This window comes from Dichomitus squalens (assembly GCF_000275845.1).
Source record: "Dichomitus squalens LYAD-421 SS1 unplaced genomic scaffold DICSQscaffold_35, whole genome shotgun sequence".
NCBI lineage: Eukaryota > Fungi > Basidiomycota > Agaricomycetes > Polyporales > Polyporaceae > Dichomitus > Dichomitus squalens.
This window is the reverse complement of record NW_006766917.1, coordinates 237,857-264,492: the sequence shown is the minus strand read 5'-3', so window position 1 is coordinate 264,492 and position 26,636 is coordinate 237,857. Positions and strand designations below refer to the sequence as shown.

Here is a 26,636-nt window from a genome sequence, read left to right as displayed (position 1 = left end):
GTATCATTGCGTCGATAGAAGCGCGTTCTTGGCTTTCCACATCGCATCTCCTCATTCGGACCATGTCGCGCTCACGTGACGGCAAGGTAGGGTACAAGAGCGCGGAGGAGCGTGTTTCCACCGCTCAAACCCTTCCTTCCCGACCCGACCATGTCTCTTCTCACTAGGATAGGTACAGGCCGCCCGTTGTCTTCGCGCCCTGCAACTGCACTCTCCCGCCCGCGAACTGCCCATTCGCGACCCAACACCGGGCGCCCTCAAACTGCTGCTTCGTCCAGGCATGACTCCAGTTACATTGTCGCGGTGATCGAAGGTCGGGGCGTCGGAAGGGAAGTGGGCATTGCTGCCCTGGACAAGGACACTGGGAGAGTTTCCTTGGTACAGGTGAGCGCGCATATACTCGTCCTGCAGCGGAGCACTGATACTTCTCAAGCTTGCGGACTGCCCGACTTATGTCAAGACATTGCACCAGATGCACCTTCACTATCCCTCTATCGTCCTCGTCCCGGACACATTCATGTCCCTGTCCGATGTCTCGCTGACTTCGGGGGCCAAGACTCCACAGACGACATCGCTCCTCGTCCAGTGCATCATGGACGAATTCGACGGAATCCCCGTCGAGCCCGTCATGCGCAAGTATTGGAGTGACACTGCGGGTAAGCATCGACGACTATCATGGCTGGAACACGGTTAACCGCCGTGAAAGGCTTGGATTTCGTCAACCAGCTCATGGTCGACAACGACGAGCATGCTTCCACCCTTTTGGCAGTTTCAAACAAGTGCATATATGCGCCCATATCGTAGCGATTCATGTGTGCTCAAGGCCCTTGCAGGTATTATGCGCTCTCTGCTGCTAGCGCGCTCTTCAAGCACGCCGAGCTCAGGCTCAACATCCGATTTTCTGCGTCTTCTCTCCTTATTCGCTACACACAAGTCGAAGGGACCATGATGATCGACCCCGACACCGCTCTTAACCTGGAGCTCGTAGGGAACATGTCTGTCAGGAAAAGTGCACACTCACTCTTCGGGTATTTATTCTCCTCCCCGTATACGCATGGAATAGAGAGCTGACTTGACCTATACACTAGACTACTGAACCACGCCTTTACCGCTATGGGGGCAAGACTCCTGAAAGTCAACATCATGGCTCCTATCACAGGTCAGTCGATCCTACTCGACTGAGGTCGGACTAAGAAAGCTCACATCTGTTCCAAGTTAAATCTGCGCTCGAGGCTCGGCTTGATGTAGTCGAGGGTACTTTCGTTCCACCCTTCGTCTGCACGAAGGAGGCTGAAAGACCCTTTCTTGACTCAAGAACTCATTCAAACAGAAGATCGCTTCATAGAAGTGAAGAATGCCCTCAAATCGCTCAACAAAGTCGATTTCGACCAACTCATCAGTTCAGTATGTTGTTCTGTCGCGCTTCTCCCGGAATTCAGTGATCGCTTAGGGCGAGTTTATGTAGCTCGCCTCATCGGAGGCCCGCGAAGCCACCAATGCAAAACTGGCCTCAGCTAGGATTGCGCAAATGCTGAATCTACGGAATATTGTGCAAAGTCTTCCTCGGCTCGCGAAAGCGCTTGAAGGTAGTCGGTCGCAACTCTTGCAGATCATCGCAGAGGTCAGTACTTAGCTATACTCTCAAGTACCCCAGCCAGAACTTGAATGAATGCATCTTAGATGATTTCCGACGAACGTCTAGAGAAGATGGAGAAAGCAATATCCGAAAGTTTGAACGAAGAAGCAACTCCCGCAAGGGTCGGTTCTGCCATGCAGATGTGTCTTCTAAGCTGATGTTACTTTACAAGGGAGGATTGAACGCAGTGAACGCCAGAGTATATGCGGTTAAGGTATGCTTCTTGACATGTTGAATGACACAGTCCTGTAGCTGTAGCTTTTCTTAGGCCAACTTCAATCGCCTGCTCGACGTTGCGCGCGAGACATATAAGGAGAATGTCGGAGACATCTACGCCTTGCGCAATCGCCTTGTGGAAGAACATAACATACCCTTGACTCTCAGCTACCGTGATTCGGATGCCGGATTTGTCTTCTCCCTCAAGAAGACAGACCTCGACGATGCTGGAGGGGAGCTTCCCCGAGGCTTTGTAGATGCAACGCCTCAGAAAGGGCGATGGGTATTCTCGAGTATAGAACTCGTAAGTACTCCGCTCTGTCTGGTTCACACAGCGGTCATTAGGGTCGACAGAAAAAGAGGAACGCGCGTATGAAGGATGCTTTAGACGAGACGTTGATTCTCAGCGACAAGCGCGTATTCCAAATCTCCTTTCACCTTGTCAATCTCAAGTCCTCTTCAGGATTATTCAAGATCTAACGGACGATGTCGTCGTCAATATTGGCGCCTTATACAAAGCATCGGAGGCGGTCGCACTGCTAGACCTTCTCTGGTCGTTCGCCCACGCTTCGATCTGTAAGCCTTTCGCCATTTCCCATGCCCGAAATTATCTGACCTTCTTATATAGTACGCAATTATGGTGTGTATCGGGACCTTATGTCAATCAGTCCACTTAGGCAGCATCGTAGTACGCCCGGAATTTACAGGGACCCTTGCCATCAAAGGGGGTCGTCATCCTGTCCTGGAATGCGTACAGTCTGCTGGCGCGACTATTCCCAACGATGTATATTGCTGTGAAGCCTCTTCATTTCAGATCGTTCAAGGCCCTAAGTGCGCCTTCTGTCCTCCCAAGGGTCTATCGCCAGGTTGACATAGGCGTGTCCCAGTATGTCGGGCAAAAGCACTTACCTACGGCAGATCGCCCTTTTGACAGTGATGGCGATGTGCGGTTGTTTCATCCCAGCCGAATATGGATCCTTTAGGTATGTTGCCATGTACCGTCCTTGGTAGCCGCGCTTCGTCCCTCATGCAACCTCGTTAGGATTCACGATCATCTGCTTACACGACTCTCGAACGACGATGATCTCGAGAGGAATCTTAGCACCTTCGCAAGCGAGATGGCCTCAACTGCAATGATCCTTGGTAAGCATAATCACATGAAGACATGGGTTCATTATGCTGAAGGAGCTCAGGTCTCGCGACGGAGAATTCTCTTGTTCTCATCGACGAAGTGGGGCGCGGCACTTCTGTGAGAGAAGGTGTAGCTATCTCGCATGCAATCGCGGAGGAACTCATACGACTGAAGGTCTGTATGCTCTGTTATCGCACCCCTGTTTCTTTCTCATGAGTCACTGCGATAGTCTTTCGTCTTCTTTGCAACGTGAGAGGTCATGAGGCGATTGCCAGACCAGCGCAACTTAACATCTCGCCGCCAGGCACTTCCACGAGCTCACAACCACGCTCTCACGACAGCCGTCTGTGATCAAGTAAGCTTCATTCAGCCATGCACTTAACAGGCCTTATATCATTGCTTCGCTTGTAGTCTGCATTTGTCAGTTCAGGTGCCCCTGCCCACATCCTTTGACAGGTGAAGCCATGTAGCTCACTTCACCTCTAATCTCAGAAATCGCGGCCGACAGCTTCAAAATTCGGCATCACCTTCCACTACAAGTGAGGTCTAACCCATCTTACTGTACCAGACACAGACCTTACGCAATCCCTAGGATTGTTGATGGCGCTTCCGATCTCCAGGACCACTACGGTATGTATGGTAATTGACTAGATGTAGTGTCACTGCTCAGTGGTCTTATAGGCTTGGACCTTGCCCGCCTGGCTGACCTGCCAGAGTCGGTCATCTCCGAAGCACGACGTGTCGCTGAATATCTTGCCGACCGAGAGGAGCGCGACCAGCGGCAGAGCAAGACGAGCAAGCTTGCCTTGCGTCGTAAGGCGCTCCTTCGGGTAACAATCTCCAATACGTATCACATTATACCAGCTGAATACACCGCTACCGATGCTTCGCGCTCAGTTACGTACTCAACTGGGACAAGCCCTTGATCATTCCAGCTTGCCAGACGAGGAGCTTGCAACCTATCTCGCCCGAATGCAGAAGGAGATAGCAACGGTCCTCCAAGAAACGATGTGAGCTAGACTGCCGCAGGTGCTCCTCGTAGCGATGAAGTGAGCGCCCCAACTTTTGATCTGAACACTCGAAGAACAACTGGCCAGTCCTTTCGTAAGGGTACATCGCCGGGGTCCTCGGCCCTCGACGAAGGCGTCCATGGCTATGGGAACGTGGGAGGACGCTGCGGAAAGAACATGGTCAGCAATGTTGATCTTGATCCTCCGTCGTCCATAAGATTGTCGCAGTCGCAGTCCCATGTATCCATTACAAACCAAAGTATCAATCCAATGCATAGACATACGAGTCGCATATGTCAGATCTGGGTCCTACGACATGAACCGAGCAAAGAGGTCCTCGATTTTGGCCTCCTTCCACCTCTTCTCAGTGACCCTAAGCACATCGGGGAACCACTCCCTGGTTTCCTCATCCCGGTCCAGGACCATGTATGCGAGCGCCTTGCCGCTCATCCATGCATGCACCATCCCTTCTCCTGTGTACCCCGCAGCGACCCACTCTCCCGGCGCGGCCGTCCGCACACTCTTATCCCTCTCCTGTAATGTCTTCGGCTGCGCGCGCCCGGACACCTTCTCCGGCAACCTCCCAACCCACGGCAGCATGTCCGCCGAGATCCCCAAAATCCCGCTCCACTCTGCCTTCGTCCTCTCCTCACCCCATATCTCACCCTCCTCTGGTGCGGGGGACGCATCTCGCCCCCAATTGCGCGTCCCGAAATATCGCGGGAGGGCCCCAGCGAGGTAGCTCTGGTTGACATGATTGACGACGCTGTCGTCCGCGATGCCAATCTCAGGCAGGCCATTCGCGTCACAGGCCGTGGCCCACCCTCCGCCGAACATGAGCTCGTGCTCGCCCGAGGGGAGCTGCGTGAGGTAGTCGTAGCCGACGCCTTCGCGGTAGAACACGAACGAGCGGAAGCCCGAGAGCGTCGAGCGGTGCAGCGCGGTGCCCGGGCGCTGGGCGGACATGTTGCCGCGTGCGGGAGCGATCTTCGTGAGGAGGGGCCGCACTAGATGCGCGGTCCAGCCGTTTGTCGCGTGGACTACGTGCTTTGCGCGCAGGGTGCCGCGCGACGTGTGGATTACGTAGGAAGACGAAGAGGCATCTGTGGTGACTGCTGTGCAGGGTGTGTGGGAGAAGATGCGGAAGCTGAGATGTAAGACAAGTCAAGGTGCGAGCATTGTGAGAGGAGATTTGTGCGGCTCACTTGTTGGGGTGACGGTCCAACAGAATAGAAAGGAGGGATGTCACAAAACGGTAGGGGTGCATTGCACCTCCCGTGTTAGAGATGCAGCCGACAACGTCATCAGAAAGGTGATATTTCTGACAAGAGACGTTAGCGACGAGCAGCGCGGAGGTGCATGAGGGGTCTCGCCTTGATCGCCTCCTCCCTTTCGTGGACGACGAAGGAGCTCGACTCGAGAGGCATCTCCGCCTTCCATTTCGCCAGGTTCTCCACTGCCTCGGCGAAAACCGTCGGACAGGTATAGACGTCAAGATGCTCCGTCTCGCGGACTTGAGACTGCTTTTGGATGTCCTCCTCAGATGCAATTCGCTGCATCTCAGTGATATGGGATCGCCGGAAGGCGACCATGACCTTGGCGACGTGCTCGCCGTGTTTCTTTTTCAAATCCATGTAGTCATGATAGAGCGGCGGGTTGATATGCCCGCCATTCCTGCGATAGTCCTCGTCAGCATCAGCGTCGATGCTTTGGCTTGCTTGCAAGTTTCTGCAGCGTATACCTGCCAGTAGCTCCCGAGCAGACGGCGCGCGCTTCGAGCATGACGACCTTGAGCCCAGGAGATGTCAAGGCATTGTAGGCGAACGACGTTCCAGTGATGCCAGATCCGACGATGACTATGTCGGCATACTCGGGAAGCTCTCCATGATCCTCCTGTGGGATCTGAGCAGCAGGAACGGTCCAAAGGGGGAGGGTGGGGTTATGAACGGGGAGACCTGGGGATGTCTCTATTCGCTTTTTGAGCACTTCAAATGTCTTGCGGAGTTGAAGTGTGGCGTAGAAGAAGAGCTTTGCGGTGGATACGAGAGCACCCATGGCGGGCGACCACGACGTCGATGGGGAAGGCGAGTGATGTTCTCCCGGCAAGCCTGGTCCCAAACGCTCCCGCCTCCTATTCCCACCTTGATCCACACCTATCTCAATAACCGCACCGATATACCCCACATGAGTATGTAGCTTGCTAAGCAACGATGACAACCCGCTCCGTCAATGGTACACCTTTCCGACGATACTGTGCATAGAGCACGACAGCTGCAAGCTCTACCGCAGTTGTAAGCACGCCTCGTGGCAACTGCCCGCGCTTGTGATCTACAGCCTTGCGATGACGTCGAGGTCCTCAAGTTCATGTACGGTAGCAAGTCCACGCCATATATTATGTTCTGTTACTCATTGCATCAATGGTCTTTGCGGTCAGCGTGGCAAGCGCAGAAGCCATAGCCTTTCAATCTATGTAGCACAAAATGGATGTTCCGAACACGCTGCGTAATGTGCGTAACCCGCTACAAGCATTCACGCATAACCGTTCTTTCCTGGAACTACTCCAGCCGCAGGCCTTCCCTTCCCAAACATGTTCCTGATATCCCTCACAAGCTCCTCGGGCTCCTCGTGCGCCGCAAAGTGCCCTCCATGCGAGTGGACCGACTCGAACACCAGATTGCCCAGGGTTTGAAGCCACCTGCCACAGAACATCAGCTTTTGCTTTTCAGATCAGCAAGCCGACCTAAATATGTGATCTAACTTTCTCGGGACCTGGTTCAGCTCCTTCGGGAAGGCCGAATACCCGAAAGGAATAGACGTCCACTGAACGCCCACCACGGCCGGCCGTCTGAAGCCGTCAGTCATCTCCTTGTATATTCTGACGGAGGCCGCAGGCCCGGCACGGGAGAACCAATAAATAGATACCCATTCGAGGACTTGTGCGAAACTATTTAAGTGCCCTTCGACAGAGCTATGACCGTCGAGACACACCTTCATCATCCTCCCAAGGGTAAGCGTCGGTCCACGTAACTAGTTTCTCGTAAATCCACGCCAGGAGACCAACAGGCGAGTCAGCAAGGGAGTAGCCAATGGTCTGTGGCCGCGTAGCCTGTTCGTGAGAGTAGCCGCTGCCCTGCTGTCTGAAACCTGCAGTAAGTTGTAGACCTCGCTTCTCTCGCGCGGTGTATGGAGTAATCAGGTGCGTGAGGTAGAGCCAAGGGAACGTCCCAAAAGAAGGCGGCTGTGCGCTGATTACAGAGACCATGAGTTGAAGCCGTAGGAATGCATGGAACGGACACGGTACTTTGTGTAGTTAGAGAGCCAGTCTTTGACGTGAGTGTGGGCGTAGAAGGTAGCTAAGTAGCCAGCGATCTTGAGAGGTTAAGATAAGTTTCACATTGTAATCGTATGTGCGCGACTGACGTAATGGCCCCAATCTCCTCCTTGGACAACTGGATGTGCAACGTACTGAGTATAGCAGGAGCTATGGGCGGGAGCTCAGGCGTACCGTATTCGTTGTAACCGAGGCTGATCATGAGCTTGTTTGCCACCTGGACGAGGCGACTGTGTGTGAGGGCAACAGACAGACTACTTCATGCGAACATGCTCGTACCTCAGCATACTGGCGCGCAGCAAACCCTTGCTTCGTCGGGGCCTCAGAGAACCCGAAACCAGGAAGACTTAGGGCGACGACGTGGAAACTGGGCTGATCCGGAGTGTCGGATGTCAACAACGGGAGTATCCTTCTGACCTCCAAAAAGTGCCCAGGCCCTAGACACTAATTCGTCAGCGCGCCGGAAGCTGAGCTATAGACTATGCAATATGCGAGAACTCACAGCCATGGATGAACAAGAGCGGGATGGCGCTGTCGAGCCGACTGCGCTGGTGTACGTAGTGGATATTCAAGGTGCCGAATCCTTCTACGTCAATGTCGCGGGTGTATTGCGGAATTTTGTTGATCTCGGCTTCAGATTTGCGCCAATCGAACTCGTCCTTCCAGCGGGCCACGAGCCGTTTGACGTGTGCGAGTGGTACTCCATAATTCCAGCCTGCATCCTCCAGTTCGTCAGGGAAGCGGGTTGTCTCGAGCTTTTGACGCAATAGTTCGATGTCCACTTCAGGCACAGAAAGCAGGAAAGGAGTCTCTGTTGTCGCCATTCTAAGTGACCAGAAGGGCAGGTGTAGGCAGACAGATAATGGCTGTCAAGAAGACACGGCGCAGGAAGCTGTAGCCCGTAGTCGCGTTATATGCGACCGTGACCGCGCTATTAGTATGTACTTGCGTCATGAAAGAAGCGCTGGCGAATACGGGCCGCGGTTCAAGTACCGCCGTGAGCTACAGAACATGACAATGATCATCAGCAATACACGGGACCGCCAGTTACTCACTGCTTGATTCGACTTGAAACGTTATACCTGTCGATACCACCTTGACGCCAGCATGTGTAGTCCTCTGCATTGTTCAAACCTCGGACACCCCTACAAGTGGCAGCCCTGGCCGGCCAGCTTGTAGGCTGAAGCGCAAATAGCAAGAAAATTCCTGCACCTCCTAGTCGTTCGCAAAAACGCTCTGTACGTTGTGCTCCTCGATTGTCCTCGAGTGCTTTAGTATGACATCGAGGGGGTGTTCAGGGTCGCCGCGCTGCGAGCGGCGAGATCGAGGCTCCACTGGCGGTCAACATACATACATTCTGATGTAGACATGGGATGCGCAACGGAGCAAGGACCATCAGCATACAATATCTACAGTTCAAAATCATCTGGAACGATATCCTGTACACGGCGACCCCAAACTGTCCCATTGTCTGCTGCAGACCACAACATCGTCCCATCAGGGGTGAACGCGACTTCCCAGACCGCCTCACCGTGGTCGGAAAGGGTCGCCAAACACGATCCATCGCCCGTCCTCCACACCCTCACCGTCTTGTCAACAGATGCAGAGGCGATGTACCTCCCGCACGGGGAGAAGCACGCCTTGTGCACCCGACCCTTGTGTCCGTCAAGCGACCGGACCACGGCACCTGTGCGTGCATCCGATATCTTCATCGTCTTGTCCCATGACGCCGACAGGAGTAGCCGACCATCGGGGGAAAACACCACATCATGAACGAAAGATTCATGCGCCTCTAAGAGCAGAGGCTCCCGTCTAGCCGCTATATCCCAAACGTGGATGCTCCCACGATAGTATCCAACAGCGACGCGTGTACTCGAGCGACTGAATGCAGCGCTGCAGGGATGATCGGGCCCGCCTCGCTGGAGGGCGAGGTATGTGCCAGATGCAACATCCCAAATGCCAGAGCTGTCCAGATTGTGGGCAAAAAGCCAGTGGCCATCAGGAGAGAATAAGAGCATGTCTTCCTGTCTTTTGTTGGCGCCGTCAAGGGGTAGTGGTTGTAATGTTCGGCCATCCCAGAGTCGTATAGTGCCATCGTTGTCTAGAGCTGCGATGTAAGCACCACTCTCGGACCACGAGCAGCCTCTGAGGGGGGTGGTGTAACCTTCGAGAACGGTGACTTGGTGTGAGCTGCGGCTGATGTCCCAGATGATCACCTTCCCATCTACACCTACGGACGCGAGGTATCGGCTGTCTGGTGAGAATGCAAGATACCAGACCCCTGGGTCATGGGAAAACCACTCTTGCGAGATATTTGTATCTCGGGCATCCCAAAGGATAATGGTTGAATCCCGGGACGCTGTCGCTACCCACCGCCCATCGGAGGAGACGACAAGGGCGGTAGCCCTCGAGTCATGCCCAGGTTTACCAGCTACTCAAGTCAACATCCAACTCAGAATCGCTGCGGGTGGATGAGACTCACTGTATCTGACGTCTGCGGTCAATGCCCATTTCTCGCGCAGTGGACGGAAGCACCTGCAGATCTCGTCCGGCCAGCAGATCGTCTTCCGGACATTCAAAACTGATCCTCCAAGTACTGTCAATAGTACGCGATGGGAGGGAAATCTGAGCAGAACCTCCTCCAATGTGGCGCAGAGCTCCAGGTTGGCAGGTCGACGGCATTCGTTGTACAGATTCCAAACCTTGGAATGCCAGAGGACCAGAGTGACATCTCTCATCGCTGTTTGTTTTGTCCCACGTAAGACTTGGATGGCATGTTGGAGGTCCCTGGTCACGGCTCGTATCCACCATGTTAAGGAAGTCTGGCGATTCTCGCCTGATTGCGGAGGCGACATAGATAATGATTCTGATCCAAATCAATGAGGTATGTCACGGTGGATTGACTAGGAGACGGAATGAATTACGAACGAAAACGTTCCGGAATCGCAAGGGGATCAACGATCTCCAGTTGAGCTATCTGAAACAGGAGCTCTGCAACGCGTTCGTCCTCACATCGAAGTATCTGAAAGGAAACTCAGAGAGTTACGATCAGATTACACGAACGATCATGAAAATGCTCACATTCAGCGTTTGCAGTTGCAGTCGACAAGATAATTTACCTGACACCAGGGGAGCATGTGCATCGATTGACAGACGCTCGCAGGTAAGGTTTTCGATGTTCGGGAAGGCTGAGAGGAGGCGAATGAAGGTGGTTCGCGTTTGGAACCACGCCCCGCGAACCGTTAGGCTCCGAAGGCTAGTCGCGAATTGCCTGCCGCAGAGGGGAGTGGGGTGGCTGAGTTGGGTATCGTCTATTCTGACCAAAGAATTCCTATCGAATGTGACATGACGGAGACCGGGGAGAATGGACAGCAGTGGGAATGGAGAGAAATCGTCCCACGGAAACGACAGAGATTGCACGATAGGCCGGAGGTGCGGCTGAGCTTGGACAGCATCGTAGAAATGAATGAGCTGATTCGGGCTCTGTATGTCGACATCAGTGAAGAGAATGAAGAGACTACGAGGATGGAGCTGGCTGCAGGTAAGAGCGAAAGCGCGCAGTGTGGCCTTGTCGCCGGAACAGAGATCGATGACACTCTCAATGACCTCCCATGGAAGCACTGGGAACTGCAGGGTAGATGAAACCAAAGACGAGAGATGCAGGCAGTTCGCGTTGTTGTCCATAGAACATCGGTCTTAGGGCCGCTCAATTCTTGAGGACGCAGGACGCAGGACGCGTTCAGAGGCCATTGATGGAGGTGATGGGCTAAGCGAGACTAGCCGACGAGCTCGCCTTCGAAACCCCTCGAGCGACGATAACACTCATCCCCCCTCACAAAGTGCCTCAAGGATAATGTCAATCGACGCGGAAAGCCTTCGTCTTCAACATACTCGCGATTCATATTTTTCTGTTAGGTTTGGGACACGACAGACCCCTTGGAAAACAACGGGCACAAGAGATGAGGTTGGTACCTTGCCATATGCGGCAGGTTCGGCTAGCCCATCACATCCATCAGTTGTGCTCTGAGTGCGTCCTGCGTCCTGCGTCCTCAAGAATTGAGCGGCCCTCTTCAGAGGGCAGTATGAATTTGTTGATGGGTCTTGAGAGGTGCGGCTGCTAGCGACGGCTATTCGATATTCAGCTTTTGCCTGATCAGGACAAGAAGATTCGAAGATCAGACACAGGCGCTTATCCCAAACATCCTGTTCCTCCGCTCGATTTGCACCAACGCTCCAGATTCAGGCAACAGCCGTCCTCGTTACAGACAACATCATGGCAAAGAGAAAGCAGCAAGCAGAAAGGGCATCCTCGGACAACGAGTCTGATTCGGAACGGGTATGTCTAGTCCGTCTCCGGAGATGCACCCAAGTACCTCATCTCTCGGCCCGCCAGTAGAGTCTCGTCGATGTCGACTTCGAGTTCTTCGACCCGAACGCGGACATCGATTATCTAGCAACCAAGCGTCTTCTCACTCAGCTCTTCAACGCCGACGCTCAGGACCTCCCTCTACACGACCTTGCCGATCTCATCCTTTCCCAGCCTCTTGTCGGCACAACCGTAAAATGCGATGGGAAGGAGAGCGATCCGTATGCGTTCTTGACCGTGTTGAATCTCAACGTACACAAGGTATGTACCCACGCACCTATAGCCCCTTTATGAATAGCTGGTTCATAGACTCTGGCGCAGGACCGGCCATCCATAAAAGCGCTCATCGCGTACATCCTCGAAAAATCGTCAGCGGACCCCGTCCTCCACTCCAAGCTTCAAACGCTACTAGGGCTGACTGGCTTGGCGTCTTCTGACCACGTCGGTTTCATCTTCTCGGAGCGTCTCATCAACATGCCCGTGCAAATCATGCCGCACATGTACCGGATGCTCGCAGACGAAATCCAATGGGCTCTCGACGACGTATGTCTCTACATTTCTTCGTGTGATCCCCATAAATTGTCATCTTTCGTCCGCACTATGCGTACTGATACACTCATACGGATATGTATAGAACGAGCCGTACGACTTCAAGCATCTCCTCATCATCTCTCGCATCTACCGCCTCACAGCCGAAGAAGCGGCAGAGCTCCAAGCCTCCGCCCCGCCAACGAAACGACAGAAACAATCCAATCCTCCACCTGCAGCGGGGGTGTATCCATTCCACCCCGAGGACAACTATATCCGCAGGGTACGCTACGTCTTTACACGTCTCCGAAGATATATGTCTGATCCCTCGTACACACAGTTCGCCACGCATACGCTGGATTACACCTTTACGCATTCCCAACCAAGGGATGCCGACTCGTTCGGCCTTGACATAGGAGGCCGGATGGCGCTTGTCCCCGCCACGCGCCTCCGCGACCTCGCAGCTACACTCGCAGAAGCGTACCCCCAACCCTCATAGCATGTCTCGTCTGTACACTGTTATATATGTTGTACACCTTACTCTTCCTCGATTGTCTGCAAGGTCAGAGTCTATCCAGATGAAGAGAACCCGAATAGGAGAGCAGTAACAAATGCATTATACATATGAAGGTCGTAAAGGTATCTACGGAACCACAACAGACAACAAGGTGAATAAATCGCATGAGGAACCAGCCGAGTCCATCCCATCCCTTCCCTCGACTCTCGCCTCCGCCCAGTACATAGCGCTGAGTTCGGTACGTTTCGCGCAGCACTACATATTCGCGGCCCTGCTCCTACAAAGACGTTCGACCCTCACCGAGTCGGGATGCCCATCTTGAGCAGCGCCCCGACGATGTCGACGTCGTCCCATCTTGACTCCGCCGCACCAGGGGTGGCGCCCGGGGCTTCCGCAGCTGCTTTCTTCGTCAGTATGTACAGGAGCGTGTTGCGGAAGTGACGCGTGATCATTTCCGGGGTCTGCACGCCTTCGAGCAGCCCAGGCGGGGCGCGCTGGGCGGGGTGCACGTCCGGTGACGCGATGTTGTCGATTGAGGACGTGATGAGCTCGACAAGGCTGTTAACGAACTTTGGCGTGACCTGGAGAAGTCGAGTGGGCGACATAAGTACCATTGAAAGATAACATTGAGAGATGGACGATGCTCACCGCTGGTGCACCCCGGTCGAGGTAGTACAAGTACTGGTCGAGCGTATCGCAGTACAGCTGAATAGTGATGATCTCCTCAGTGGCAGAGTTCGCGATCCGAAGCGCCTTCTGGAGGCACTCCAGGACGCGCTTGCTATCTTGCAGAGGATACTAAAATGACCCGCCCTGTCAAAAGATCATCCAAGCCGAGCTTGTCAAAACGAACACTCACCGCCTTCTTCTCTCCCTCTTCCTTCGTCCCGTTCTGCTTCTCGCCCTCTTTTTCCGCTTCAGCCGGTTCCTCCTCAGGGGGTACCTCCTGCCACCACAGATGACTCGCCAAATTCACCGCGCTCGCCTGGTGAGGCTTCTTGAGTAGCTTCGCACCGTGCAGTGCAGCCTTCGTGATTAGCGTGTCGTAGTTGTCCTCGCTGAACACTCGCGCGCCCTGTAGCGTGCCAATAATGAGGGTGATCGCCTGGAGCTGTGCGCGGCTCTCCGAGATGCTATCCTCGTACACGGTGAATGCGTCGACATACATGTCGTACGTAAGGTTCTCGAACCCGCACTCGTCGGCGACCTGTGCGGCAAGGAGGAAAAGACGAAGCGCGATTGTGGGCGCTTCGACGTTGGAGGAGAGAATCGAGTTGAGTTGGCGGACGAACTTGAGGATCGTGGACACTTTGGACTGCCAGTCGTCCTCGAGGTGCTCGCGGTTCTTGTATCTTCTGCACAGCTTGATCGCAGATGTGATGAGTGCAGGATAAGTGTAGCGCATTCGGTCGCCGCCGGTCTCGAAGTGTCGCCTTGCCGTTTGCAGGACCTGCCGAGAAATGAGTTGTGTTTCCTGATGAATACTGTAGCTCACGCACCTCGAACTGGACATCCAGGTTTTCTGACCGAAAGAGGTGGATCATGCGCGCAACCCAACCCTGCTCCTCAGCCAGTTCCTCCCGCTCGTTGTAATAGGGTCCTCTCCGGGGGTCCTTCCCGCCCAATTGCTGAGCGTGCATGGGACCAGTCGCAGCATCTTGCTGATCACGGATGAGAACGTGACACAGCTCAAGGATGCCATTGACATCCTCAGGCGTCTCAATGACGGTCTCGTTCTTTAGAACAGAGGAGACGAGGGAATGGGCGAGTGTACGTCGTGTTGAGTACGGCTGCTGTGTGAGGAGCGCAGTATACTGCTGTAGTGCGAGGAGGGTGAGGACTGATTGGTAGGAGTTGATGGGCGCATTGAGCAGTGCGGAAAGGTTAGCAGTCGTTTGCGGATGGTGCAGGTCAGGGCTGTGATTCTTCCTCTTCAGCAACGCCTTTGATGAGAATTCATGTGCTTACCTGTCTTTGAACTCCGTGATTTTCTCTGCCGCAAATCCGAGAATCTGATCCACATATTCGAGTCGATCCGGATAACAGCTTAGTGACAGGTTTGTTAGCGAAACCAAAAGGGCGGTTATATCCTGTATTGAGAGGTCCGGACGAGCCTATACGAGCATAACATGAGCAACTAAATGAGGTGCTCACGGACAAATCACTCACTTTGATAAGCTCTACCACTTGATGCCAGAATACCTCGAACAGCTTCACGTTCTCCGGAACACCTCTGAACTTCTTGACCTGCTCCGGCTCCGGCTCCAACTTCTCCTTCTCCTTGCCCTTCCCATCCTTCCCCCCCTTCTCCTCCTCACCACCTTCAGCAGTACCGTTGCCATTCACAACGGGAGACGTCGCCTCTTGAGACTTTTCGGCGGCTACAGGGCTCGTGGGCGGCGAACCCCACTCGTTGTTAAGCGTCGGTGCCGATTCGCTTACGGGGGACGATACGCCCTCGTCGTTATGTCGCAGGCCTCGCGCTTGCTTGACCTTCTCGGCCAGACGACGGGCCGCGGCCTCCTCCTGCCTTTTCGTCTCTTCGGGATCCTCGTTCTCCGCCTCACGCGCTGCGTATGCGGCCAGTCGGTCGATCAGCGCGATGACAATCTGCTTGATATTGACCTTGGGGTGTAGTTGTGCGGTGGCGGAGAGGAAGGGACCGAGGGTGTAGAGGTGGAACTCGTCGATGAAGACCTGGTAGCATACGCGCGTTGGGACAATGCGCCAGATTGGGTGCCTCAAGACGACGACGTACTTGGATAACGACCTCCATGAGGTACTCTTGCGCAATAACGTCCTTGCAAACGACAATTTGCTGCAGGATGCTAGGAAGTATTATCTTCTGATACATGTCGAGGTCAACGCCTTCTAACTGGCTCAGGCGGACGAGGTTCGTGCCGACGAGGATGCGCAGCTCCTTACGCTCCATTTCCCTCTTCTCGCGATCTCTTGAATGGCCTTGGTGCTGAAGTCGTACCCATAGCTTGTTCATCTCGATGAAGTTGGTGAGCACGAAGTTAATAGAGTCCTGGAGGTTGCCCTTGGGACTGCACGCGAAGTGCTTGTCGGTACAGTGAGCCGAGCATGAAGAGTAAAGTACGCACCCAGCATCATCCCCGATAGGTAGGTGATCCCTCGTCTGACCGCTAAGGTAATGGCGCAGGAACAACCCTCTGATGGGATGCAGCACTCCGCGAGACATCTCCAGCATGTCCTTCATGACCTCCTTCACGGGTGCGTCGGGAATAGACATGTACACGGAACCGACAGTGATCATGAGGTACAGACGGGGGACAATGTTTCCGGCATATTGTACAAGTTCGTAGAGATCGGCGAGGTGGTGTCGGTTTTGGACGTGTGCGTCATATAGATAGTTGGATAAGTGACGAAGGGCATCGAAGACAGCCATATCTTATGGAGTTCGTGAGCTTGCGACAAGAACGCGAAGAGGGAGTAATGACGTACAAAGCTCATAGTATTGTTTGGGCGAGAGCGAGGATGTGCGAAGCTCGGCCAGCATCAAGCTCGCGCTCTTGAGCGCGTCCATTAGCTGGTCGAGTTCCTACAGTACGTCATGCAGGATGAGATACAGAGTAAGTCGTACATAAGACGCGTACATACCAGATGCCGCTTCATCTGTTGGACTTGAATCTTCACGGTACTCAGGGATTCACTGAGCAACTTGCCCTCCTCCACAGGTGCTATGGTTGGTCCGGACACGGACATTCTTGCGAAACCTTATCCGGCAGGTCCAGCAAATAGAGAGAGGACGCTGCCAGGCAACGTCGAGGTAGTGGCCGAAATGGACGTGGACGGTGAATGACGAAGAGGTGGCCTGTCTGCGCAATCCCTAGCCAGGGCGAGCGCGCTCTTGCCTCTTACGGTAACTCTCCGCCACCGTCTCTCCAGCTGCGCATGCGGCCCAGTTCTCACCGCGTTCACCAGCGTCCAACGTTCACTCGTGTTCATCCTCAACTTCCCCATCTGATCGCTATCCGAGTGGCATTGATATAGGCGTACAGTCACCCAGAAACGACTTCTTCTCAAGCTGCAGACGCACACCAACAGTCCAGTATACCCACAACAGCTGTCATTCAAACATGCAACAGCTATCAATAAACATGGGCACTGGCGAGACGTTATAATACTGTAGTACTGATGGAGTCAATTAATCTACATGGTTTGCGTTGTGAGAGAGCTAGATCACGATGAAGTTCGACTAAGGTCAAGAATCCCTGTGGCGTGTACTATATATACTGAGTTTCAATCCCAAGACGGCGACGTGCTGTACGAGTGTCCGCGGTTCGTCGTTCCATTCTGATTCTGCGCTGGGCTGGACGGCGACCATTGCGGCGACGTCGGGCTGTAAGCAGGCGACGCGGGGGAATATGCGGGGGAGGTGGGGGAGTAGGCAGGGGAAGTGGGTGCTGCGAATCATGGTCAGGGATCATGCATTATGTACGTAGAACGACGAGTGCTGCTTACAATATCTCGGTGACGCCGGCGAGGTTGGGGAGGTAGGTGAGTATTTGGGCGACGTGGGCGACATCTGTGCGGGAGCTGATATGCAGAAGGGTTAGATCGGACAGGTATGTCAGGGTAAGCCGAGCACTTACAAGTCGGTGAGTATCGCGGAGAAGCAGGCGAGAACGAGGGGCTCGTAGGCGAGTAGCGAGGAGAGGTAGGGCTGAAGGACGGGGACTGGGGGCTGTAGCGGGGCGAGGTAGGGGAGAAGGAGGGAGAGGTCGGGGAGTAGCGCGGGCTCGTTGGCGAGTACCCAGGCGACGTGAGGTTCAGCGCAGGCGACGTCGGTGAGTACGTCGGCGAGGTCGCGCCGTGACTGCGGTCGTAGAATGGCGAGGTCGCGTAGGGCGAAGTGCCCATAGGTGAGGTCGCACCTGCAAATGGCGACTGCGCAAGGTACGGCGACGTGGGCGAGTACGCGTTGGGCGAGCTTGGACTGTAGCCGGCCCCTGCAGGCGACATCGCTCCGTGTGCACCCATGGGGCTTATGCCGAAGCCCGTGAGGTTGTAAGACGCCGGTGCCTCCTCACCGCCGTTGACGGCTAGAGGCGAGAACGCGGCGGTCTCGCCCTTGAATGACACGTCCTGGGCCCACATTGGCGAGTTGCTGTCGTACGGCGTCATCGCGACCTGACCAGGGGTCATACCACCGTCGGCCTGCGCTGCGAGCATCGTTTGCACTGGCAAGCGGTGGTCAACAATGACGTCCTTCAACATGTCGATGTCGAGGGCGACTTCGAAAGCGCCTGTACCCATAGGTGCCATCTGTCCGAACAAGATGTTCTCGGCAATACCGTGACAGTCGTCCTTCTCTCCAACTGCGGCGGCCTCCATGAGAATCTCGACCGTCTCCTCGAACGAACAACGCATGAGCGCGCCCGTGTCCGCGCGGTTGATACCGTGGCGAGTGATGGCCATGAGTGTGCCGCGATGTGTCATGAGGTCGCAGAGGAGCGCGAGATGGCGGTAGTTAACGTACGAACCGTCGAATTCGATGACATTTCGGAGTTCCTTCATGATGGCAGCACGAGCTGCTTCAATACCCAAGACGTCGAAGACCTCGACGCAGTTGTTGGAGTATGTCCGCTTGAAGTCAACACCGTCGATGCACATGACGGTCTTCAAATTGACACCGTCCGTCTCGAGCACCCACTCCTTCTCCGAACGCGCCTCGATGCTTCCCGTCGGCGAGATGTTGATCTTGTCGTGCTCCAGCAAGAAGGCACGCTGGATACCCGGGACACCGCGAAGCTCGACAGAGTTCAGCATGGTGTTCTCGAGTTGCCGCAGGAAGATGTCCTCTTCAACCTGTCCTAAGTCGTCCTCGTCTTTGTCGGCACCACCGAGTACTCGACACCGGACAACGAGCTTCTCAGAGTTGTCCTCACTCCAGATCACGAAAAGGTCCGTCTTGAAGCTCTGCGCGATCCGATTCGCGACGTAGGTCATCGTCAGCTTGCGATCGATCATCTTCGCACGGTCAAGCTCCAGACGGAGCAGCCAGGGCGACATAAGGTGCAGCTTCTGCTCGACTTCCTCGTCAGGAATGGCAAAGAAGGCATGAACGAAGTCCTCGTCATCCGGGATGATGGTGGAGCTCGGGTCGGGGTCGTACCAGATCTCGACGGCGGCAGTGACAGTGCGAAGGGAGGTGAACGCGAGCTCCTGCTGCACATTCTTGGCCAGCAACGCATCCCTCGCAAATTCCGGCTCGAGGTAGACGTTGAGCGAGGGCGTCTTGATGTTCGTCGCGACATTGATGATCTCCTTGAGACGTGGAACACCCAGCGTGACATTCTTGCTCGATACACCAGCGTAGTGGAACGTGTTCAATGTCATCTGGGTTGCCGGCTCACCGATCGACTGCGCTGCGAGAGTACCACACATCTCGCCGGGGTGTGCGACTGCCTGGTTGAACTTGGTCTCAACTTCACCAAGCACCCACTCAAACGCCTCGCGGTTGAGGTGGTAGCGTTCAAGCACACGGCGAGTGGCAAATGTCGCACGAAGGTGCATGCGGAATAGGAGCGTCGCGTTGAGCTGGGCCTCCTTGGATAGCGAACCTTCGCCGCGCACCACCACAAGCCGGTTGCACAACTCGCGGACGGAATCGATGATGTAGGTGGGTTCGAGGTCGCTCGGCTTCCGTCTGTCAATGTGGAAGATCTGGATCGCGTTTTGAACGATGCGCTGGAGGTTGACGGGAAGGTAACGAGGGGCGGCGGGGTCAGTGCTAGGGAAAATCCAGGTGCGAAGTAGCTGTCGATCCTCAGTTAGCTGGGCGAACTCCTCGTCCAACTTCGCCTGAAGTTCGAGGGAGCTGTCGTCTAGCCCCGCCTGCAGCACGCCAGGAAGGAAGCCGCCTTGAGGGTCCGTGACGTCGACACGGAAGTCGTGCTCGAACTGCGTGTTGTTCAGAGCGAACGTCTCGATGTTCTGTCGCTCGATGAACGCGCCGTCCATACCGTCTTCTCCGTAGATGAACTGGATAAGGTCACCGAGCGAGTTGCGGACCGTGCCGTCATAGCAGACTTGCACGTCCTCGAGGGCCTTCACCAGACGTCGCTGGATGTAACCCGTCTCAGCCGTCTTGACGGCGGTATCGATGAGACCTTCACGACCAGCCATAGCGTGGAAGAAAAACTCCTGGGGAGTGAGACCCCGCAAATACGAGTTCTCGACGAACCCACGCGCCTCCGGACTGAAGTCATCCTTGGTGAAGTGGGGCAAGGTACGATGGCGGAAACCAAATGGGATGCGCTTTCCCTCGACCGACTGCTGCCCGACACAAACGGACATCTGTGAGATGTTGATGAAGGAACCCTTCGAACCCGCGACCACCATCTGCTTGACGTTGTTGTCCTCCTTGAGATGCTTCTGGGCATACTGACCGCTGTGGTCACGCGCCAGATTGAGCTCGCGCTCGACCTTCTTCTCGAACGACTCGCGGATCGTCATACCGGGTGAAGGCCTGAGACGATCGTGGTAAGCGTCGTCCATGATCTGAAGGACGTTCTGCTTGCGCTCCGCGATCTGCTTCTGGATGTAGTCCATTGTCCCTCTGTCCGCGATTGTGTCACCGATACCAATACTGAAGCCGTTGTGGAACAACCAGTAGTTGACAACCTGCTGAAGACCCGTAAAAAGCGTCCTCGTCGCCTCGGGGCCCTTCTCGCGGAATACGACGTGGACGAGTCCTCCTTGTGAGGCGCCGACAGTCTTCTTCTCCACGACTCCGAAGACGATATCGCCGTTCTCGATCATCATGCCGTCGTCGAATACCGGGTTGTTAGATTTCGGGTCGGGGGCACGGAAGATGTTGATACCACGAGGAATACACATGCTGAGCAACTGCTTGCCTGTCCACATGGGCTTAGGCTTGATGATAGCAGGTGTCGGCACAGTGCCATCCCAGTCCGGAACCCACAGCAGGATGTTCTGGACTTGGTTCCAGTCCAAGAACGTGTCACGTAACGTGAACTTCCTGATACCGCAAAGCGTGTCCTGGACGATACCCATAACCGGCTTATTGGCCTGCGGCGAAATGATCTGCCGAGGTACCCAAGCAATTTGTGAGAGCTCTGCTCGCGTCTCTTCGCTCTGGGGCACGTGCATGTTCATCTCGTCGCCGTCAAAATCGGCGTTGTACGGAGGCGTACTGTACTGACAGTCAGTCACGTCGAAGGACTTGGAGCTAGGTATCAACATACACGGAGAGGTTCAGTCGGAAGGCTACGCCACAAGGTTAGCGCGGTGTAAGATACGCAATGAAGACACAGATACTCACTGGAGTAAGGCATGAGCCGGACTCGGTGGCTCATCATACTCATCTTGTGCAAACTAGGCTGCCGGTTGAATAGCACGAAGCTAGAAGGCAAACGATTAGACGTGTTTGTGTCAGCCGATTATAGGTGTACTCACTCTCCGTCTTTGAGATGCCGCTCAACGATCCATCCGTATTGCAAGAAAGCATCGGCACGCTTGTTGTACCGGAGGTCTATTCGCTCTCCAGTATCGCGTACAACGTATCTTGCACCAGGGTAGACGGTGGGTCCGTTCCGCACAAGCTCCTGAAGGTATGCGATATTATATGGCGTCACTGTCTCCGAGTCAGCTGTGGCACTGATGTCAGGCTAGGTCTCGCCAACTCACCTCGCTCGGGGAAAGTCAGGTTCATGGCAATGCTCCTCGGCACACCAACCTCGTCCAACTCGAGGTTAGGATCGCCGGTGATGACCGTACGAGCAGAGAAATCGACACGCTTCCCCATGAGGTTACCACGAAGGCGACCCTCCTTCCCCTTCAGGCGAGCGCGGATGGCCTTTACTGGACGACCCGACTTCTGCAAAGCTTGGGGAATACCCGCGATGTCATTGTCCATGTACGTTGCGACATGAAACTACTGGAAATCAGCAAAGAAGTCAGACGTCTCAGGCAAGCATGCGTACCTGCAGCAATTGCTCGAACTCGTTAATGACGTGCGCCGGCGCACCCTCTTGCTCACATCGTCGTACATTAGCTGAGGCCTTGATGATGTCGCCCAGCTTGTACGTGAGGTCGTCCTCACTGCGCATGGTACCACCATCAACCGCGATACTGGGCCGAACGGGCGGAGGAGGTACGGGGAGCACTGTCAGAATCATCCATTCTGGTCGCGCGTAGTCGACCGAGAGCCCGAGGAGATGTAGATCCGATTCTGATATCTTCTTCAATGCGGTGTACACCTCGTGCGGTGGGAACAACCGCTTGTCAGGCTGCAACGACTTAACATCCTACAAAGGATGAGATAGGAACCACGTAGAGCCAGACTGGCACATACCTCGTCTTCGTCCTTCCCACGCTTGTACTGAACGAACAATTTGAGACCCTCCTTCCTTATCAGAGGCTGCTGAGCCCCGCAACCGCCATGGCCCTTCTTGGGCTCGTCCTGATCGCCCCCTTCGTTCTCGTCCTTCGGCTCATCGGGCTCGCATATCATTTTGCTTTTGCAGTAGTTCCAGACGGCTTGCATACGCGCCTTCGGATCGCGGACGTGCCTGATGCGATCCGCAAAGGCAGGGTCGGACTTACAATATGAAAGGCCAATAGCATTGGAATAAAGGTTGTGGGCAGGAATATGCAGGTGAAAATGTCAGCATGACGCTCGAGACAGTGAGATGGTACACTGTCTGCATTGACAGCGAAGGCGGCATGCGATCTGCATCTCAAAAAGCCAATACAATAACAGGGGGCTACATCAATCGAGTATCAAGTGCAACGCCCAAGACATGCCCCTCAATCTGCGTCACAGCGAGGGCAGTCGAGCATCCATCTGAGCAGCTCGCAAGCGAGCCTACCCTTTATTTTTTCCGCACTCCTCGCTCAGCCCCCCATTTCACCACGCACCGCGTGTCCAACCATGACCGGACGACTGCAGTGGACCGCGCGGCGATCAAGCGACCGAAAACGCGCGCGGACCTCGTCGCGGGTGGAAGAACGCCTCGATTGTCGAGGACAGACGCAGTACGGGTTTGGGGTTCTCCATGGGTCTGGAGAGAGCCCCGAGAAATTTGGGTGGTGGGGTGCGAAACGAGAGGGAGGAACGAAACGGTCACTCACGCTATCAGCCTTCAGACGACCGCAATTAACACATATGCACTCTAGAATCTTCTTCACTTTCACGATGAAGCCTGGATGTGCGAGATGAGGTGATTAAGCGTTGGACGCTACCATAGCCACTCACCAGGATGGAAAACGGGTCTCGCCAGCTCGATGTGCCCAAAGTGACCTGGACACTCCGACATCCCCTCTCCACACGTCTGACACTTGAAGTTACGGTCTATTGTTCCCATTCTAGGATCCATCAGGCCTCCCATCTTGGGTTTGTGCGTGGTTTCGTCCATGACTTCGGGATGTTCAATCTTGGCGACAGAATACGCTTTCTGTCGTTGGTCATCAAAAACGCGTTGAAAATGCAAGAAAAGGACAGAACCACGTACTATCTCCTCTGGAGAGAGGATACCAAACTGAACCTCCCGTACTTTGCGGACAGGTGCCGCAGAGTACGCGAACTGGTGGCCTAGCATGGTGGGCGACAGGGGACAGGAAAAGGAGACGGGAAGAGCACGCAGAAGGTGTCAGCAGAGCAAAAAGAGACCCCCAGGTATAGAAGACGGCGAGAGAGAGAAGTAGAAGGACGGAGGATGGGGGGAGACCAACGTCGTCGACGTGGTCGAGGACAAGGAGCAGGTGGACTCAGCCAACGCTCACGACGCCGGAACCGCGACTCAGTGACAAAGCAGTCACAGTCGCCGTCACGCGCTACCCCCGCAGCCTTGGCCGTCTCAGCCAGGCGCCGCTCCCTCACAAACCGACGACCACCTGGTTGCTTCCAATTCACAATGACTTCATATCTCAGTTCGTTACTTTGGGGAACCTCTCAGCTTGACGATGCCATTGGTATGTCTCCTACAATCCCGTTGTGGCGGTCCATTCAACTCGCCTCGATCTCCAGACAAGGCAACCTCCGAGTTGCTGCCAAGCGGTTCAGAAGATATCGCCCTCAACCTTGAGATATGCGACCAGATCCGTTCCAAGTCCGTCCAGCCTAAGGATGCTATGCGCGCCCTCAAGCGGCGACTTGGCCACAAGAACCCCAACGTCCAGTTACTCGCACTCAGCGTACGTGTACCAAGCGCGCAGTCGTTACTCAGCCTTGCTCATACACATTTCAGTTGACCGACGTCTGTGTCAAGAATGGCGGCGACCCCTTCCTTGCGGAGATCGCCTCCAGGGAGTTCATGGATAACCTCGTCTCGATACTCAAGATGCCCACTCTGAATCATGACGTCAAGAACAAGATCCTCCGCTACGTGCAGGACTGGGCGACCGCGTTCGAGGGCAAGCCAAGTTTGAGTTACGTGGGCGAGGTGTATAAGACACTCCAGCGCGAAGGTAAGTGTCGCAGAGTGACAACAGAGCTGGTGTCGTAACGCAGCCTGTCCTCTCAGGCTTCAACTTTCCTCCCCGTGATCCCGCTGTCACTGCATCAGCAATGGTGGACACCCAGACAGCGCCCGAATGGATTGATTCGGACGTTTGCCTTCGCTGTCGGACACCTTTCACGTTTACAAACCGCAAGCACCATTGTCGCAACTGCGGCCAGGTCTTTGACCAAGCATGTTCGTCCAAGTCTATGCCCTTGCCACACTTCGGCATCACGCAGGAGGTTCGAGTGTGTGATACGTGTTACAACAAGCTTCACAAGAAGGCCCACAAGTATGTCCGAAATGAAATCTGTTCTACCTTCCTATCTTGACAATGGCTGTCCACAGGACCCACAGATCATCCCAAAGCGTCTCGACCTCGCGACACCGCTCCGCTCGCGACCTATATGACTCTGAACTGCAACGTGCGATTCAGCTATCTCTCGAAGAAGTTGGCGCGGCTGGTGGTCGTCGCCCTGGCTACGTCCCTTCCCCTTCATCCTGGCAAACGTCTGAGCCACCGCTGGTTGACAATTCTACGCGCTCTTACGCATCCTCGTCATACTCTCGAGAAGAAGAGGATGATCCGGACCTTAAGGCTGCCATCGAGGCTAGCTTGCGCGAGGCAAACGCGCCTAAGCCTAGCGCACCGATTGTGATTGACGCGTCAGAGAGGTTCATGGCGGAACAGCAAGTCACTCCCAGATATGCTCAGTCGTATCCTCCTTCGAGCGCAACGCCGAAGCCACGATTACCTACTATACCCAATTACGACCTAGAGGTGCTGGAAACGGACGCCATCTTGACGTTCAATCAAACGGTGGAGCAAGTCCAGGCTCAGGGGGGAAGGGACTTGTCTAGATATCCCGCGGTAACAGAGCTGTACGACAAGGCAAACGCGCTGAGGCCCAAGCTTGCAATGAGCTTGAACGATACCAGTCGTAAAGAGCGTGCGTCTTTCAACTTCGCCGCCATGATCTGCTGAGCGACTGATCAGCTGGTATAGAGATGCTCGTCGAGATGCATGAGAAGCTCTCACAAGCCGTCAGACTCTACGACAAATTGCTCACGGAGCAGCTCGAGCGTCCTCAATGGAGAACAGCTGGCCCTTCTACCGTACCTCAACAGCAGTCTCCCCCGTCGGGCTACTCCACGCAGTATCAGCCCATCAACGGCGCGTACGAACAGTGGCAGCAGGCACCCCAGCAGGTACCTTCAACGCCAGTACCAGCCCAGTCATACTTCTCCCCGACACTCGCACCTGTCTCCCAGCCCTCTGGCGCCTACATCACGTCCCCAGCCAGCGAACATCCCCCACAGCAGATGTACCAGGCCGCCACCGCACCTATCCTCTCTCCTGGTTCTCCGGTCATTCAATCTCGCTACGGTCAGGAAGGCTTACCATTCTCTGCCGTCTCACCACCACCTGTCTCCGTGCAGCAGTACGGCGCCCCTCCTACCCCTGCCCCGGCTACGTACCAGCCCGTCCCACAAGCACCCCAAGCTGCGTCTGCACCTCCACAACCTTCGACCGCCTCGTCGCATCCTCAATATGCCTCACAGCAGCAGCAGCAACCCCAGGCCCCCCCGCTCTCCCGGCACAACACCGTGAGCGGCTACCGCGCCCCGGCGCCTCCAGCCCAACAACCTGCCGCTCCCAACGTCAACGGCCTCGCTCGCGCAAACACGGTCTCGTCGCACGCGCCCTCGCAGCTGCAGTACCTCCAGCAGATGTCCGTACCCCTGCCGAGCTTCCCTCAGGTGCCGAACACGCCGCCCCAGCCGCAGGCGTACTACGCTACGGGCCCGCCAGAGCCGGAGCGCAAGGAGGCGCTGCTCATCGACTTGTGAGCCGTCAGTGAGCCCATGTCGCATGCTGCGCGCGGTGCGGGAGAAGAGGCTCATCGAGCGACTCGGCTCGAGACGGCGGATGCGTATTGATAGGACCCAGGCTTGTAATCTTATGGATGGACTCGTATGTTAGACTATGGCTTGTATGACAATATTAACTCCACACCCCTCGAAGTTCAAAATGTCGTCTGCGCAGTCGACTCGTCTCTTAACATTAATCACGTACGCACAAGCACACCAAGCCAACGCATAGAAGCGGCCACTGAGAAAGTAAGACGTTGACCAGCTAGCTACGCAATACCTTAAGCGCGTGTCTCGCTCGAAACCGCCACCTACACCAATAAGATAACACGCCAAGGACCAGAAGAATCAGAAGCCAGAACGACCGAAGCGGTCGGAGCAGTTGGGTTTTAGCCGGGATGAGATTGTAGTAGTGGTTGTAATCGTGTACGAGGCGCGTGGTGCGAGAAGGGCGAGCACGAGATGGGAAATGGGGAAGGAGAACGAGCCGTATGGAAGCATGCAATGTAGTTACTAGTAATAGACACGACAGCGGC

General features: G+C 55.0%; 8 protein-coding genes across 8 annotated transcripts; 3 read left to right on the top strand and 5 right to left on the bottom strand.

The window, feature by feature from the left end:
- Positions 1-150: 150 nt before the first annotated feature.
- Positions 151-3,998, top strand: DICSQDRAFT_148899 (uncharacterized protein; the record flags this gene model as incomplete). The annotated part of the gene is made up of 23 exons (XM_007368420.1): positions 151-384; positions 434-656; positions 707-779; positions 834-1,028; positions 1,089-1,159; positions 1,216-1,254; positions 1,316-1,404; positions 1,466-1,621; positions 1,681-1,758; positions 1,809-1,850; positions 1,905-2,156; positions 2,207-2,265; positions 2,316-2,428; positions 2,542-2,683; positions 2,740-2,835; positions 2,895-2,995; positions 3,046-3,158; positions 3,214-3,233; positions 3,289-3,331; positions 3,477-3,523; positions 3,577-3,614; positions 3,666-3,814; positions 3,882-3,998. 23 exons carry the CDS (start codon positions 151-153, stop codon positions 3,996-3,998), a joined length of 2,490 nt encoding a protein of 829 aa, XP_007368482.1.
- Positions 3,999-4,303: 305 nt separating this feature from the next.
- DICSQDRAFT_109716 (FAD dependent oxidoreductase) lies at positions 4,304-6,049 on the bottom strand (the record flags this gene model as incomplete). The annotated part of the gene is made up of 4 exons (XM_007368419.1): positions 4,304-5,141; positions 5,200-5,315; positions 5,368-5,668; positions 5,736-6,049. 4 exons carry the CDS (start codon positions 6,047-6,049, stop codon positions 4,304-4,306), a joined length of 1,569 nt encoding a protein of 522 aa, XP_007368481.1.
- Positions 6,050-6,453: 404 nt separating this feature from the next.
- DICSQDRAFT_109712 (alpha/beta-hydrolase) lies at positions 6,454-8,220 on the bottom strand. The gene is made up of 8 exons (XM_007368418.1): positions 7,828-8,220; positions 7,605-7,762; positions 7,500-7,542; positions 7,415-7,443; positions 7,296-7,363; positions 6,983-7,239; positions 6,753-6,927; positions 6,454-6,689 (listed from the first exon to the last, which is right to left on the bottom strand). The coding sequence occupies exons 1-8, from the start codon at positions 8,147-8,149 to the stop codon at positions 6,524-6,526; spliced, it is 1,218 nt and encodes a 405-aa protein (XP_007368480.1). The 5' UTR covers positions 8,150-8,220; the 3' UTR covers positions 6,454-6,523.
- Positions 8,221-8,734: 514 nt separating this feature from the next.
- Positions 8,735-9,745, bottom strand: DICSQDRAFT_66193 (WD40 repeat-like protein; the record flags this gene model as incomplete). Its single annotated transcript, XM_007368417.1, has 1 exon — positions 8,735-9,745. A coding segment is annotated over one exon (1,011 nt), but the record flags the coding sequence as incomplete, so codon positions are not given.
- A 1,793-nt stretch (positions 9,746-11,538) lies between these two features.
- Positions 11,539-12,718, top strand: DICSQDRAFT_109709 (uncharacterized protein; the record flags this gene model as incomplete). The annotated part of the gene is made up of 5 exons (XM_007368416.1): positions 11,539-11,661; positions 11,722-11,952; positions 12,013-12,234; positions 12,326-12,502; positions 12,560-12,718. Exons 1-5 carry the CDS (start codon positions 11,599-11,601, stop codon positions 12,716-12,718), a joined length of 852 nt encoding a protein of 283 aa, XP_007368478.1. The 5' UTR covers positions 11,539-11,598.
- Positions 12,719-13,032: 314 nt separating this feature from the next.
- On the bottom strand, positions 13,033-16,465 carry DICSQDRAFT_66343 (vacuolar protein sorting-associated protein 35; the record flags this gene model as incomplete). Its single annotated transcript, XM_007368415.1, has 10 exons — positions 13,033-13,317; positions 13,385-13,534; positions 13,590-14,186; positions 14,236-14,653; positions 14,705-14,850; positions 14,906-15,433; positions 15,495-15,786; positions 15,844-16,150; positions 16,205-16,301; positions 16,361-16,465. 10 exons carry the CDS (start codon positions 16,463-16,465, stop codon positions 13,033-13,035), a joined length of 2,925 nt encoding a protein of 974 aa, XP_007368477.1.
- Positions 16,466-17,002: 537 nt separating this feature from the next.
- Positions 17,003-23,328, bottom strand: DICSQDRAFT_66181 (beta and beta-prime subunits of DNA dependent RNA-polymerase; the record flags this gene model as incomplete). The annotated part of the gene is made up of 12 exons (XM_007368414.1): positions 17,003-17,166; positions 17,225-17,299; positions 17,356-20,921; positions 20,974-20,995; positions 21,051-21,130; positions 21,185-21,362; positions 21,416-21,662; positions 21,712-22,026; positions 22,083-22,328; positions 22,862-22,932; positions 22,986-23,184; positions 23,242-23,328. 12 exons carry the CDS (start codon positions 23,326-23,328, stop codon positions 17,003-17,005), a joined length of 5,250 nt encoding a protein of 1,749 aa, XP_007368476.1.
- A 284-nt stretch (positions 23,329-23,612) lies between these two features.
- Positions 23,613-26,241, top strand: DICSQDRAFT_109700 (ubiquitin binding protein). Its single transcript, XM_007368413.1, has 6 exons — positions 23,613-23,701; positions 23,757-23,923; positions 23,977-24,196; positions 24,253-24,520; positions 24,577-25,178; positions 25,235-26,241. Exons 1-6 carry the CDS (start codon positions 23,644-23,646, stop codon positions 26,077-26,079), a joined length of 2,160 nt encoding a protein of 719 aa, XP_007368475.1. The 5' UTR covers positions 23,613-23,643; the 3' UTR covers positions 26,080-26,241.
- The last annotated feature ends 395 nt before the right edge of the window (positions 26,242-26,636 follow it).

Bases quoted from the DNA above. Each gene is read 5' to 3' on its own strand.
- DICSQDRAFT_109712 (XM_007368418.1), bottom strand. From the start codon at position 8,149: ATGGCGACAACAGAGACTCCTTTCCTGCTTTCTGTGCCTGAAGTGGAC. The intron at 7,543-7,604 runs GTACGAGCATGT...CGCCTCGTCCAG, and splicing joins CTGCGCGCCAGTATGCTGAG to GTGGCAAACAAGCTCATGAT. The intron at 7,364-7,414 runs GTCAGTCGCGCA...TAACCTCTCAAG, and splicing joins GAGGAGATTGGGGCCATTAC to ATCGCTGGCTACTTAGCTAC.
- DICSQDRAFT_109700 (XM_007368413.1), top strand. From the start codon at position 23,644: ATGACTTCATATCTCAGTTCGTTACTTTGGGGAACCTCTCAGCTTGAC. The intron at 24,197-24,252 runs GTAAGTGTCGCA...CTGTCCTCTCAG, and splicing joins TAAGACACTCCAGCGCGAAG to GCTTCAACTTTCCTCCCCGT. The intron at 25,179-25,234 runs GTGCGTCTTTCA...CAGCTGGTATAG, and splicing joins CGATACCAGTCGTAAAGAGC to AGATGCTCGTCGAGATGCAT.